Below are 15,733 nucleotides of genomic sequence, written 5' to 3' on the forward strand. Positions count from 1 at the left end.
AACAAAAAAAATTACTCACATTTAACGAGCGCCATCTACAGTTGACTAGCATAGCAACTTGGCCAGCGTAAACAAAATTAAGAAATTCTTTGACCATTTTTCAGTTGCAGGCTTCACGGTAAATATGAATACTTTCTTGATAAGAAAAGATTTGAAAATATTTTTCTGATATTATTTTAATCTCTGCATAGTTTAGTGTAATTGACAAAGCTCTTGATCTCAGGGTGACGCTGCACAAAAGAGTCTATATCCAGTTGGTAATACGAACCAGTCCCATGCGTGCATTTATTTGTTTTTTTTTATTTGTAAAATTGTAGCACTAGCACAAGCAGAAGAGGCTAGAGGAAGAGGAAGGGGAAGGGGAAGGGGAAGAGGAAGAGGAAGAGGAAGAGGAAGAAGAAGGGGAAGAAGAAGAATTTCAAGGAGAAGGAGGAGGAGGGGGAGCTAGAAGAAGAAGGAGAAGAAGAAGAAGAGAAAAAGACGAAGAAGCGAGAGAGACAGAGAGAGACAGAGGAGGGGAGTACTTTAATCAGTGACAGCAGTAAACCCTATAAGGGAAATTCAGGATTTTTAAATACAAGACTCGGGTTTAGAGAGGAATTGCAATTAAGAAGGAGGATAAAAAGAAGTAGAAAACAAAAGAGAGGATGAGAAGAAGAAGAAGAAGACAACAAAAAAGAAAGAAAGAAGATGTAGTTCTAGTCTAGATCTAGAAGAAGAAGATGAGAAGAACAATAGAGAGAGAGAGAGAGAGAGAGTTGGGGAGGGGGAGAGGAGGGGAGTATCGTGCAGTAATCGGTATTCAGAAAATTCAGGATTTCTGAATATGGTACAAGAGGAATTAAAATAGGAGGATAAAAATAGGAGAAAAGGAAGGAGAGGAAGAGAAGAAAGTGATGGATGGGAGATTAAAGAAGAGAAGGGGGAGTACTGGTATGAGGAAAATGAAGAAATAGAAGAAAATTGAAGAGAGATAGTCTAGTGAAGAAAGAAGGAGAAGAATGAGAAAAAGGAAAGTTAGTAAGATACAGGTATGATGTAGGCAGAGGCAGCTTGGTGTGATTACCACCATTCACTTTTGGGGTTTGTTTTATTTTGAAATGCCAAAAGTCATCTAATCCAGTGTTGTTGTTTTTTTTTGGGGGGGGGGCTGGGGGGGGGGGGGGTCTGTCTGCATGTCTCTCACCATATGACAAGATAAAAATAAAGGTGATAAAATGGATAAAACAAAAACAAATCTTTTAAAGTCATCAATCAAAATTTAATGGGTTCTTGCCATGAGCTTCGTATGTCAGAACCAATTTTGTTTTTGCGTCTTATTGATTAATGATATTCTGAGTGTTAGGACCCATTTTTTTTTATGTTGGTGGTTCGCCCACTCCTAGCACTTTTTTCCTTCTCCAATTCATTGTTCAGTACATCTTAAATTTCTGTATGTTTATCTTCTATAGACACTTCTCCAACACATTCTATGGACTGTTCAAAAACCTAGAGGGCATTACTATAACCTCGCAGTAGTCTTCATATTGGCTATGGCTTCAGAAGAAAAGGGTCCAGACGGGCCCCTCCCTCCACCAGGGGTTAGTTCTCGCCCCCTGCGGGATGTCATGGAGGGTCTCTTTCAGGAGCAGAAGTATGACATCTTACTGAGGACCAAGGGTCACTTGAATCACAACCGGCTCTCAAAGCCCCCTGAGATGGCAACCCACAAGCCTTGGGAGAGTTCGGGCAAGGAGGTACCCCTGCTGCTTGCCCCAAGCAAGCTGCCCTCGCCGAGACGTGCACAGGTAAAGAAATTATCATAATATGTGATCAAAGAAACAGCAAAAAGTGTGATTCCATACTAGATTGAAATATGACATTTTGACATAGTAAAGCCTTATTTATAACCATTATAGCTGCAATACATGGAAGTCTTGTTTGTGCCCATCATAACGTATACCCAGATGTTGTGTTTCCGGACAGGTTGTGTATTATCCTTACATTTAATTTAAAATAGCCATTCAAAGAAGTTTACATAAATATTTCATATATCTTCTAAGACTTATGCTGGACAATATTATAAAGGACAAAAATTCATGATGGTTAGTGCTATTTGATGAATATTTTCTGTTAAATCCGAATGCAAAAGATAAGTCTTTATGTTAGTCATGTGTCTGCACACCCATCCCCCGATCATTATATTATTGATCGATGGTCTCAATAGAGTGACTTGTCATTTGTCAGTGGGAAAACAAAGAATATTTGTCAAATGAGACATGTCTTAGTCCTTTATGTCATATGGCTTATTTCCATTTAACTAAAGAGAAGATAATTATAGATACTTAAAAAAAAAGAAAATCAAAGAATATCACTGAATAGAGAGAGAGAGACACACAGTTTGAGACTTTGAGTAGTGCAAGACATAAAGCTTCAATACCAATACTATTAATTTTTGTTATAGGCAATATGCTACAATGTAATCTAGTCTTGTAAACCTAATAATTTTAAAGGCCTTTTTGCTTTCCTCCACTTTCAGAGTAAAGAAGAAGAAATGGTGCAGGCCTTGTATCACTTCAGCACAGGTACAGCTGGGAGTTTGCCTCACCCTACCCCAGCAGACCTAAGGACGGACCAGAGAACTACCAAAGCATCCGCAGGTAGTCACCATGGTAGCAGAGCCCAACCCCAGAGAGCGTCTAATTTGGATGCTCGGATGGATTCCCCAGCTTCGTACATTGACGATGGCGTTTGCGTTGAAGAGCTGTCCCTGCCCGAAATCATGCTCCCTGTTTCTCGTCAGAAAACAACTCGGGGGATCTCACGGACCCAGTCTCCCCCCCACCGGTTGCCTCCATTTGATAAGAGGGAGGACAGGAGTGCTGGAGGGAGGGACTTGCACAAGCAACAATTTGTGCAAAGCCACCTGGCTGGGATTACGAAAAGAGACCAGCTCAATAGGTTTCTGGACTTTCAGAAGAACGTACTGAGGAAAGAGGAGATGTATGAGAAAGGGGTCTTAACAGGGAGGAAAGCAGTGGCACATTTGGAAAGGAAATTATATGAGGTAGGGAACAGCAGACAGAGTTCAGAAACATCAATAGGGACTTACATTTTTTTCCATTTCAGGACAGGATTTCTTTTTAGAGCTAAATTGATCCCATACTGTTCTTCAAATTGGTAGCAATGATAGTTTTCTTTTATTGCTACATTGTTCAGATGAAATGTAATGTCTCTGAGGCAATATACATGGGCGAGAATGTTGATTCCTTTTGGAAATTCCTGGGATAATATGCACTATATACTGTACATGTACTCATGAAACAAAAACAATAGTAGTCTTAAGTGAGTAAGATATCAAGATGTCCCACAAAAAACAAATGCCTGGTGCTATCGCTCCCTTCACATTGGCTACCAATTGATTTTGATGTATTTAATACACACATTCCCACAGACTACCTAGTGCAAGTATGTCTACAGTGATATTTGGTGGGTTGCATATGAAATTTTAATGTTATTTCAGACTTCAGTACTTCCCAAGTAAGTGTATAAGCCATGCGAAAGACACTAAAATCTTGTTGATGTTAAAATAATTCTCTGCTATTTAGGTGTCTCCTGCAAACGAGCGACACTATTTTTAAACCTTTTATTTCATTGAATATCCAATTTGTAGAAACTTCAGGAGCTGAATGTGGAGGCTAGATTCAGTGCGCCAAACTTTCACCGGTTGCAGATCTACAGTGATATCTGGGATGAACTCATCGAAGAAACCCCAACCTTTGCCAAGGTCCTGCTGGAAGTCAAGGTGAGATCCTCAATAGATTAAAGGGAGTGTAGCCTGACGAGACTAAGTGTCTTTCCCGTGGCCTGAGTCGGGGCCAATCGGGTATAATACGACTATGGACTACGAACAGGACTGAACTTCAGATAGAAATTATAGTTTCGGAACCAATAAACTAGAACCCATTATGATGGTGCCTACAGATCTCATTAAATCATTGGGGGGAGTTCATGAAACCTGAACAATGGTTTAGTTTAATAAGGAATTAGTTGAAACCGCTGTACATTCTCTACGGAAGCCAAAAAAACGGATGAAAGCTTGTCTTGGCGTCTTCCCCAGTATAGTATCTGCACATGTGCCGAACTGCGCAGTAAAGGAGGAAGGTCGCCATCTACAGGCAGACATGGTATTTGCGTTAGGGTCAATTTAGAAACTTCTCACAAATTTTTACCTGTCACTTTTGATTTATAGGGTGAGTTTGACCTTTACATGGGGTTACTACTGGACACACAGCCTCACAAGCATGGTGAGATCCTGAGCCAGCAGGTCAGGGGACTGACTGCTAGTGGTGTGGTCCTGCCTGGAGAACTGGCTATTGGTCAGGACGTGGTCAAGAAAATGGAACAGGAGACTAAGAATCTGCTTGAAGAAAATGACAGGTAAGCAAGAACTCTTATTTTGTTTGACTATTGACTCCTTATGGAGTGTACACGATTCATAAACTCTAGGAATAATGAAGTCCATCGTACAAAGAGTTGATATTGATTGCAACTTATTTGTGATTGATATAATTGCAACTATACATAAGAGACAGGTGACTTCTAACTTGCTATTGATTGTAGGACTTGGGATTGATTTGGATCTATCGCAACTCTTTATAAGATAAGGTCCTGGTCTCCTTGATAGACTAATAAGTATTTCGTCACAGGCTGAATTGGTATATCTGACCCCCTTGTCAAACAGTGTACAAACTAAGCATCTTTAAACTTTTTTATTCTTTGTTCTGATTATGGTAATGTGTTTATGTTTTAAACGATCTTTTGATTTCGATTTTTTTTCTTCTTCTGACAATGCCTTTTCATGAACTCATGCTGCACAGGTTACGAGAGACACTGCGCAAAGAAGAACATGGGGTTGCCAAGCTTCCGCCTCTCATCGGCCTCCCCGACCCCATCGCCGCGAGGGTCAAGGCCAAGGAAGAGGAGATAGTCCTGGGCCAGGGGGACCAGGTTCTGGAACACCATAATAAGATCCTAGACCTGCAGGGTGAGATAGAAGCCCTGACAGAGGACCTTCACGAGCACCATGTGCCTCGGTCTATCTGTGACCATATGGAAGGCTGTCTGAGGGATACGGAGGCAGAGGTGCTCAAACTCCTCTCCACTAATGAGTACTTGGCGAAGACAATACAGGTAAAAGTTTCTTCTTAAGCCTGTCGGTACTAGTTTGGCCAGGGGGATTATCTGACAGGTGGTTATCTCATCATGGGGGACCAACAGGCACCGATTAGACATTGTTAGCTATATAGAGGGCGCAAGTAGCCATAAGTAGTGCAGTGGGGCTTTAAAGCTGAGAGGGATTTGACCCCTCTGAGTATAAACTGTTGACTTGAGTCTTGAATGATCAAAACAAGCATGCTCTCTCTCTCTCTCCTTCTCTGTGAATACTGGTTGGATTTTGAGTTGTGCCCTTTGAGTGGTGATGTAAAAATATCCCTGGAGCTGTGAGCCGTTTAGCTTTGGAAAAAAAAAGCCCAATAAGGGAGAAAAAAAATGAGCTTTGGTAAACAAGCACACTAAAGAAAAATAAGGGCTGTGATTAAAAAAAAAAGCACAATGAATAAAGTGCATAACAATTACTATGATAAAATAATATTTGATTGATATCTGATCTGAAAAGATCTCCTGTAATTACAATTTTGTGTGTAAGTTTGTGTACTTTGCATACGATTTGTTCAAGATTTATTCTCATTTATCAATAATTATTTGTTTTGGTTCGTTTCCAGGGTCTGAGTGTGGATGTGGACAAACTTCTCGAGAGGTATGATGCACCCGATACAGATATCAGGTAGGTCAATAACATTGTGAAGTAGCACTGAAGCAGGAGGGTTTTATCTGGAACTGGTATTTTGAAAGTATATCTGACCTTTTTATAACAAATTTCTTGGAACCAAGGAATTTACCTGGTTATATATTGACAACTTGTTACATCAGCACCATTCTGTTATGCTGCTGGCTTATGGGCACTGTTAGATTATTCTTTTGAGAATTGACATCTTATATTGCAGGTTCCTCTCACAAAACCGAAATGATATTGGGAAGGGACACATGCTCATGTCTTCATAATTGTGTTTTGTTTATAATTATGGGATAAAGCAACTGTTTTGTGCAACAGACCCCTGGCCTTGCAGCATCTGAGTAGATGGTCTAAAAGGACCAAAGAATGATTTGTAAATTCTAGGAATATTGCAAATAATTTCTGCAAATAATTAATGAAATGAAAAATAGAATCTGTACCAGTATTTAGCATTTCGAAACACAAGAATATGGGTGTGGGAGTAATTTGTTTTAAAAAAAAATTTCATCTCTGATCATTTTTTTTTCTTTTCATTTTTCAGAGCCATTTGGAAGAGTATCAACACTATAGGTGCCATGACATTTCCAGGAGTATACTAGGAGCTTGCCAGTAAATATGGATCCTACTATGGCCAGTGTGGTGTTTGTATACAAGGAACATTTTTTCTTGGTTTATGGATGATAGCTGAATTGAACATTGAAAATCTATGGGCAGTAAATCTGGCCTCCAAACTGGCCAATTCTTGGTCATTTGGGGGTAATTTAGTACTTTGTTTGGTCTGTTGTTGGCCTGGGTAGTGTTTCATGAAACCATCATAAGTACAAGTTTGCCAACAACCCATCGATTTCACACACACGTTTCAATGGGATGTCGGTGAACTTGTATACTTATGACTGTTTCGTTAAACAATGCCAATTGTGTGACTAGGATATCAAGAATTGAGTGTTGAGCTATTGTGCTGGAACTAAGAATGGTTACGCTCTCCTTCCTCAAACAGAAATACACCGTGAATTTTATTATCAGAGAAGATTTTATTTTATGCCCAATTAAGTAATGAAGTAGGGCACTGTACAGTGTAGATACAATTGCAAGTGTTTCATAAACTTGGTGACACAGAAGGGTTCAATTTAATTGTGAGTTGTGGTTAAAGGCTTCAATCCTTAGGGAAGTGGCTGGAGGTACTTCTGCGTTGTTTATTAAACCGCAGTGGATCGGTTATTGGATCAGCAATGTATATGATACTGATGATGATGATGATTGATGATTGTTTTATTGACTGCTAAAAAGGCATGTCTATGCTTGTATTAAGTAAGCAACCAGGGGACCGATGGCTTTAAATTCTTCTCCGAGGGTTAATGCCTTACCAATGGACACCAGCGCATCACCTTGGTTTCGAACCAGGGACCACTACTGAGCCATATTGCGCCATGCACTGTAATATGATCAATACTTGAAATCGCATCCAAATCTATTTCCAACCGAACTCATGTTTCAACTTACGACAGGTGACAGGTGACAGGTGTATGCACTCATGTTGAGATGAGTAGCTCAATCTTCAACTACATGTATCTATTCTTGGTTATCATGCCCATTATATTAGAAAGGTCAAGTTGGGCGTCATCACGGACAAAGACTGTAGCTTAAAGACCTGAAAATTTATGAGGTGAAGAATTCATATTGAGATTAAAAGTCTTGATAACTCTCAAACATGCTTCACTAAAATATACAGACAATTAAACTTTCATGCTAGTATTTTTTATTGGTCATTACTATGCTATCTTTCTACTTTCATTGCACATGTGTGTGTAGTCCCATATACTCATTTCGGTGTACAGTGCATGCAACTTTTATTGAATTGAATTAGGGGCACTTCAAACATTAGGAAAGCACAAGTATGTGTAGTTTACTGGTAAGCAAAACCGTCCATTTCTCACCCACCAAATAGCATTTGTGTGATAGATTCTAATCAACTTCCAGATTGCTTTTTTTACAGAATGTATTTATGTACAGTATTTATTATCTACCAAAGCAGAAAGAAAGTGCGTTTGTATTTTTAACTTGTACACATTTTAGGAATATTTGTTGACACTTTACCAAAAGCAAAAAGGAATCGGTAGCTAATCTTTACCAAATGAATCTTTGAATAAGCTATACTGAAGTTTAATCTTACTCATACTATCACGATATGAGAAGTGATCCATGTACATAATTATTTATATAGTCTATTATAAGAAACTAACTATCTTCCAATATTCAATCAAAATTCATATACAAATGTATATTATACTTATCCATGTTGTAAATTGCTTAATAAAATATTATTATAAAGAATGAATCTTGTGTGAACTGGCTTTCCTTTTCAATAGACCTCTGCAAATGAATGTAGTTCATGTATAATTTGAGTGCCTACGTCTGAGCTTACATGGAGCTGTGCGATCGTGATAAATCAAAACAAGTGATAAATGACACCAAATATATGTCTATTGTAGCAATATGTATTCATGCAATAAACATGTAAAATATATTGTAAAATGTCTGATTTTGGTGATATCATTCACAAGTCCCAAAATGCTATCTTTCACTTTAAAAATCCTTAAAGGTAAAGACCAGTTATGGTCATGCGATTGCATTGTGAAAGAAACGTTGTGGAATCAATCAGAAAAGGTTGATCATCTAGCATCTGCAAGGTTCTGGAATCATCAAAATGATAAGAAATTTGGCCCATTCTTCGTAAAGTTACAAGCACTATACACAGAAAGATGTATATGGGACTACCCTATATCTCTCACAGACCATGAGAGAAACAAATTTACCAAATATATGAATTAGTAGGCGGTTTCCCGGCAAATTTTGTATCATCATGTATTAGTCAAAACATATTCTTTCACATGATTGGTAATGAGAGCTTCCATTTCATTTTTTGAAATTGGGGCGTTTCCAATACTGGTCTTTACCTTTAACTTTGAAAATGAATGAGTGTGCATACATGGGAACCTGTACTTTTGCAATTTCAACATGACATCGTTTTCACTATCATTTTGGCACACTTCAAAATATAAAGAATGATATGGGATTAAGCATTAGAGGAACATAAAAGAAAATCATTGTCACTTTCAAGTCAAATGGGGCCAGTCACCACGAAATGAGTCCAGTGTCGCATTAGGCACAATCGTAGTAATAGCGATGTATAGTGTGTATGTACTGAAAATTGACCCACCTACCACATTTAAGATTTTTCCAAAAATCGACTTATTATTTCTTCGTTTGTTGAAAGTTTCATTGAAATCGAATGATGGGAAGTGTGTTGTTGCTATGTTGTTGTTGACCAGACTATAATATGTTACGCATCATTAACTTTACACCTAATTATCTCAAAACTGGGTAATCCCATTGCTATAAAGTCCAATTAGGTTTTTGTTCATATTTGTGGATATAATTTATCAATTTCAATGTGTGACCCCTTAATTTAAAGCTTACTTAATGTAGATTCATATAATACTTAAAAACAGGAATAAAATTTTTGACCAACTGGACTCATTTCGTGGTGACAGGCCCCAAATTATGTGCGCAGACCCTTAGTTCCCCTTTGTGCACTATTAGTTTTGGGTAGATATTTGTTATCTTTTATAATATAAAAAGAATATAATATTTAAGATTTATATAGCGCTGGTATACAAATACAGTTTCTAAGCGCTTTACAAAACAAGTGAAATGAGAAGTACGGTTAAACTAAATATGTAATAAGGATCAACTAGAAACGTGAAATGAACAATGCGCTTAATTTAGACCAATTACTTAACTAACAATGTATAACAATAACATGATAATGAAAAATGAAAATGTAAATAAAATAATTAAGTAACATTAATGAAACTGCAATAATTATGTACATTAGACAATAAATAAATTACAAGAATATAGGACATGTGGTTATAAATACGGTATGATGATGGGCTATTACTTTGTGTTGAATAGATAGGTCTTAAGTCTACGTTTAAAAGTGTCAAGAGTTGGGGATTCACGGACAGAGACGGGGAGATTATTCCAGAGTTTAGGAGCACATACAGAGAAGGCACAATCTCCATAGTGGGTGTGAGTTCGAGGACCAGGTGATAGTTGAAGATGAACAGATGATGATGAGCGGAGCCTGATGGAGGAGGTTTGCACCTTTGGTGAAAGGAGTCCATTGATGTATGCTGGAGCAAGTCCTTTTCATGTGTAATCCCCCCTTTCATCTGATTTTTTATTATTAGTATTCTATAACCTTTACAAGTAAGAGCGTATCTCGATCTTGTATCGCATCCAAAATGTAATACTTTCTCTTTCTTCCATTTTCCCCCTTTCTCATTCTTGTATCATTACTAAATGTTCTGTGTCCAACTCTTTCTCGACACATGTCTGTTCATCTCTCGGTCTCTGTCCGTCTGTATCTCCCTCTCTCTCTCTCTCTCTCTCTCTCTATACACTAACTATTTTTGTTATAAATAATGTTCATTTCTTGTGACGTGTAATTGTTCATAAGTCCGTTTTCACTGTATGCTCGGAAATGAACAAAAAAGAGATGTTTGTAACTATTGACAACTAGTGCTTTTGCTGTACGTGTGAAAAATGGAAAGCCCCATGCAACCTTCATGAATATATAGTAATTTTACACTTCCAAAAATCCTAGTATTGCTAAATAACATGATAACAACTTTAGAGAGTTTATGAACAGTTGCAGAGGGGTATTCTCAGATCAAGCAGTATTCGGTGTATTTACATATCACCTGTTCAGAACCAAATGGGCGTTAACTCTGTTAAAAGACACGAGTTAACACCCAACCGACTCCAAACGATGTTATACAGTGCTTTGAGAGGAGAAATTCATGACAATGCACAACTATTTTTCATTGATATACAGTATGTACATTCCAGATCTTATTTTAATACATCAAATAGAATATGTAAATTCATTCTGACAATTTCTGACCATCCATGCATACATGATGTACATATGAATTTTGCTTTTGAAAAAATGCATAGAAAAAATGGGTACTCCGTACTTAACAAAATGTTAAGGACAATCACCACCAATATTAGGTAGATAAAATGGAGAAGAAAAAAAGAAAAACAAATCCATAGAGTATGAAAAGCTATTCTTAATTCATTATTTTTTATTTTTTTAAGGGGGGGGGGGGAGAGGTGGTGTTGCATATTACCTTCTTTTCACATTGACTTCCCACCCTTTATCTTTTAATGCCCCTTTCTGTTTCTGTCCTCTATTTCTTTCTTTTTCAATTTTTTTAATTTTAATTTATTTTTTATCAGGGGGGGGGGGGGGCAAATGTGCTTTACCCACATATTTTCCTAAAGTAAGGTATTAACAACCCTTTCTGTTTTTGCCCTTTTTTTATCTTCCCCTTATTCTGCTATCAAAAGTGACACCTCCTTTTTTTCTTCTTTTATTCATTATCATTATTACATTTTAATTTGTTTTTATAACAATCGTTTTGCTGGGGGGGGGGGGGGGGGGAGGGGAAATTACAGCTCTCTGATATTAACTAAACTGAATATACAGAACAATACACTGTGAAAAAACATTAAGAAAATGGACTTTGGCATACATTTCTCTGCCACTTCTTCCAAATATCTCAATCATTATAAATTTGAGGTACGCAGGCTAAGGGAGTTGGTAAGCCTCGGTCAGATATAAAGTGACAAAACTAAGACAATTTTATCAATGATGTGAAGTGTACATTTATGTAATACACAAAGCTTAGTGAATATGCCCAGGACCTTTGTTGCCACAGTTGCCATTCATTTACATGTTAAACAAATTCTGGCGTTTTTTTTGCGGTGGTTTACGTCGTGTCTGAATGAGCCTTTAGTCTTGTTGAACGAGTGCAGACAGGTCCTCAAGTCACTACTTTGTCTAGTCAAAGTTTGTCAGCTCTTTCATTGAACAGCTTCTGGTTTATGCACCCACAGGACATGCTTTTCATCTGTGTTAAACCTCTTCACCTGCTTACAGTCCATACACCTGACCACGACGTGCTTCTGCCGTCGACCCTTGACCCTGACCGTAGCTGTAACTCCTGGGACCAACAGGGCGCTGCACTTTTTGCATATCGTGCGCTTGATGTGAGGTGCGAGTCGCAGCACGAGCTTTGCCGCTACGTTCTTCATGGTTTCTATGTAGAACCTGGCCAGCTGGGTGTTCCCAGGGTTCTGTGCCAGGCTGCAGTGGGCCGCCTGGTACAGGAAGTTCATTCGCTGGTGACCAATGTCTCCTTTGCCACATTTGACCATCTTAAGCAGAGTTGACCCTGACCTGCAGATGTGCTGAAGTAATTCACCAAGAACCTTACACAAGAAGTCACAAAGTTGTTCTAACCTTGATACGGTTTCCTGTCGTTTCTACAAGAACACAGCAATCAAACTATTGGCATTGCTTAAATCCATCGATTTCACAAATATTGAATTGTCAGAAATCTAACCTAATGACTCACTAAGTAATTCTACACTTGATTCAGAATACTGTGAATTCACCAAGAATCAAACGATGGATACTGATGTACTTTGTCAATGTCAAGTCTCTTGAAGTAGTGGAATTTCCTTTGAAGCATCGATGTCCCCTACTGACCCTGATTAACAAACAATGCCTCTGGGCTAGTAATTGGCTTCGTCAAAAGCCTTCCTTGCTTTCTTGAGTTCCTCATTCATAAGTAGAAGCTGCTTGATCCTGGAGTACTTGCGAGGGTCCTTTCTGATCAGGAAGATGATATCCTCTACCTGAACTCTGCCTTGCCTGCCGACGTGGGTGGCCTTAAGGGTCTGTTTCGAAAAAAAGAATAGAAAGAAAAGAATCTAATTTACAAGTACTTTAACCAGGGTGTAACACGGGGCCAGACATAGAGCAGTCAGGGCAGGAGGGGGTTAGGAGCAGCGCTCGACAGTCATAGGTACCTGGGACACATGGGCGCCACAAATTTGAATCTGGACCCCCTTCCAAAAAAGTTGGTGGGGTGCCCTGGTTGATAGGCACCAGTACTTGCTGCAAGTTGCTGGATCAGGCCGGGGAAAGGGATCCTTTTCTTCCTTTCTTCCTTCCTCCTCTCCTTTTTTTCCTCCGTTTGTCTTTTTCGTTTTTTCCTTTGCATTTACTTTCATTTTGCCTCCCCCCTGTCCCCTACAGCTACTTCACTTATTTTACATGTGACTTACTTAACATTACTCTATATTTTGAGAAACATTGTTTTGCATGAAATAAAAAGTGTATCCAACATTTTCATTTGCCTGATCGTCATTGGAGGTAAAGTTACACATGTACATGCTATAGCTTGATTGTGGTATTAGTGTGTGTGACTGTTTAATAATCAAGACTGATATTCTAATTTCTTCTCCTTAATTCCAGTTAAGAGTTAGGTAGATTCAAAGATCTCAACATTCATAATGAGCTTACATTCTGTGTTTCAAAGACTGAAGTAAATTATAAGGAAATTTATTTTTTCACTTTGCAAAGCCTTGATGAAATATACCAGATGCAGATAAGATTATTCTGTCACTACAATAGGCCTTATGTGTGTTTGAGGAAAGAAAAACCACACATACTTTCATGTGCCATAAGAGGCGTGAGCATATCTTTAAAGATTATCTTCATTTCAATGCAAATGTTTAAATACTTCTACATCATGGTGTTAAATATATAACTGTAATAAAATCTAGCATTTACTCTACTAGAAAATGCATAATACCAGTATGCAAACTCAGATTGTCTATTTATAATACATAAAAAGACTTACTGTATCTGTAATGAAATCCAGTACCAAATCTTCGAGTAGATCTACGGTCTCAGCATACGGATTCTGATCATCTCCAAATCCATACATCATACATCTCACTGTAAAGTGAAAAGACAAAAGACATAAAAGACAAAAAAAGTGAGTAGATCTATATCACACAACCTTGAACTTTGAGTCATTTTCATCTAACTCGAACTCGCACCGTTTTTGCTAACAAAACAAACATTTAGTTTTACTGGACCCAAATTCTGGAACAGCCTGAATAACAAACTAGTTGAAAGCCCCTCCACTAATTCATTTAAACGAAAGCTCAGGTTTTTCTTTTGAGTAAGTATGTATAAAAGTAATGTTAATGTCGCGCTGGATCGTACAGGTGGTTATACAGACTTTGTTTTTGTTATTTTACAATGCCATTGATTTCGTCAAATTTGCTTTCTCTTATTCTTCTTCTTCCACTTCTTTTTCGTCTTCCTCTTTCTTTCCTTCTTCACCTTCTTCTACTTATCATTATTATATTATTCTCTTTACTCTTTATTTCTTTTTTTCGTTTCTTCTCAAATTCACTCTCCTTGTACGTCTCTAGAATCTCATGCTATACTACTCCTCGTTTTCGCCTCCTATAATACCTTTTAAATCCAGACCTACTATATTGTGTTACTCAGTACAGGAGCCTATTCACATACAAGCTATGCCTTTTATTTAAGCTCCCCACATTTTACATTGTTCTACCTAGCCTGTTATATATACATATTTCGAAATTTCGTACTTATTTTCTGTACATTATATTTAATTTGAATTCTTTCTTTTTTTTCTGTTTTTTTTTCTTGTGTGAAATCTACTCTTATATTAATATACGCCTGTACAAAAAAAGAAAGAATATAAACTGTTTTTTCTATGTAAAATGTGGAATGAATAAAACTTCGAACTTCAAATAAACCAAATCTTAATGGAATATTACAACATCCAAACGGTACATGAACATATTCAAAATGCAATTGTAAAGAATTGATGTCTTACACTCTTTGTTGAAGAATCTCTTTCTCTTATCAGCACTCTCGACTGGAATATCTTGATCAGCTTCCTGCCCATCAAAGTCCTGAGTATCTTCAGTTTCCTATTTCAAGAGAAGATGATAATTCATTAACATATTTGGGGAGAATGATAAATGTAATTAGTTTAGTGTAATAAAGTCAGGGCGACTGGGAAAAAAAAGAGTTAATTTTACCATTTTTTGGAGACGGGCCCCCTCCCCTGGTGCTCCAGGGGGGGGGGGGGGGGGGGGGGGGGCTGCGGTTTTCAAATTTTCGGGAGCCAAAAAAAATATTAAACACTTGCAATGCCAAAAATGGATTCCCTGGGGGAAAATAACCCTAGTTCACCATTTACTTTCATGGGTTGTCCGTCTTCCCAAGGATTTTATTGCTCATAATGTGAAGGTCTCTGTACAAAGTCAGTGTAAAATGCACCAAGAAAATCATCATGGAATCCATTTTTTGCATTGCCAATGTGCCGATCAAAAATATGAAACGTCTGCGATCCTTATTTTTGAGGATGAATATCGGTCCGCGTTTATGAAGACGATCCTTATTCTCAGACCAGCGTCCTTACTGACTGTGGATCGACTTCTGAACTGGCGCAGGAATGGACATAAATAAATGGTTAAATTGCGAAACAAGCATTGACTACTATGGTTTGCTGGATCTGTTTCTGAAGTGTCAGAATTATCAATCATAAATAACTTGTTAATGCCAACATATCTTGCAATAGATGGGGCATACAGAAACCCAGGACCATATTGAGAGAGGCATTACTAACCTTTCAAAGCAACATCACTACATGATTTCATACCGTAAACATCAACTAAATTCTTAAATACTATTAAGGTAACGAATTATTACAAGTAGACTATTTCTAACAGAACAAAATGAATCACAAACCTCGGTATTCGAAGCGCCTGAGTTCAGAGATTCTGCCATTCTCGTAAAATAACCTGTAGAGGGCGCTCTATTAGTAACAATTCAAAGAGATTCGATCATACCATAGAGATATATACTATTAAGTATATATCTCTATGGATCATACACAGTATGTCCTCCGTAGGAGGACTAGAGGGCCA

At 37.9% G+C, this 15,733-nt stretch overlaps 3 protein-coding genes across 3 annotated transcripts; 1 reads left to right on the forward strand and 2 right to left on the reverse strand.

Annotated features, from left to right (window-relative positions):
- The first annotated feature begins 34 nt into the window (after positions 1-34).
- LOC100892484 (uncharacterized protein C6orf118) lies at positions 35-6,555 on the forward strand. Its single transcript, XM_030995508.1, has 8 exons — positions 35-118; positions 1,452-1,787; positions 2,519-3,046; positions 3,653-3,784; positions 4,232-4,419; positions 4,860-5,172; positions 5,766-5,827; positions 6,378-6,555. Exons 2-8 carry the CDS (start codon positions 1,533-1,535, stop codon positions 6,433-6,435), a joined length of 1,536 nt encoding a protein of 511 aa, XP_030851368.1. The 5' UTR covers positions 35-118; positions 1,452-1,532; the 3' UTR covers positions 6,436-6,555.
- Positions 6,556-10,718: 4,163 nt separating this feature from the next.
- On the reverse strand, positions 10,719-12,235 carry LOC115928347 (ribonuclease P protein subunit p21-like). The gene has a single exon (XM_030995510.1). It carries the CDS (start codon positions 12,122-12,124, stop codon positions 11,771-11,773), a length of 354 nt encoding a protein of 117 aa, XP_030851370.1. The 5' UTR covers positions 12,125-12,235; the 3' UTR covers positions 10,719-11,770.
- A 51-nt stretch (positions 12,236-12,286) lies between these two features.
- LOC115928346 (transcription initiation factor TFIID subunit 13-like) lies at positions 12,287-15,630 on the reverse strand. The gene is made up of 4 exons (XM_030995509.1): positions 15,555-15,630; positions 14,635-14,731; positions 13,618-13,715; positions 12,287-12,649 (listed from the first exon to the last, which is right to left on the reverse strand). Exons 1-4 carry the CDS (start codon positions 15,591-15,593, stop codon positions 12,485-12,487), a joined length of 399 nt encoding a protein of 132 aa, XP_030851369.1. The 5' UTR covers positions 15,594-15,630; the 3' UTR covers positions 12,287-12,484.
- Between the last annotated feature and the right edge of the window lie 103 nt (positions 15,631-15,733).

The sequence above is a fragment of the Strongylocentrotus purpuratus genome, unplaced genomic scaffold (genome assembly GCF_000002235.5).
Source record: "Strongylocentrotus purpuratus isolate Spur 01 unplaced genomic scaffold, Spur_5.0 spur5_scaffold_21, whole genome shotgun sequence".
Classification (NCBI taxonomy): Eukaryota; Metazoa; Echinodermata; class Echinoidea; order Camarodonta; family Strongylocentrotidae; genus Strongylocentrotus; species Strongylocentrotus purpuratus.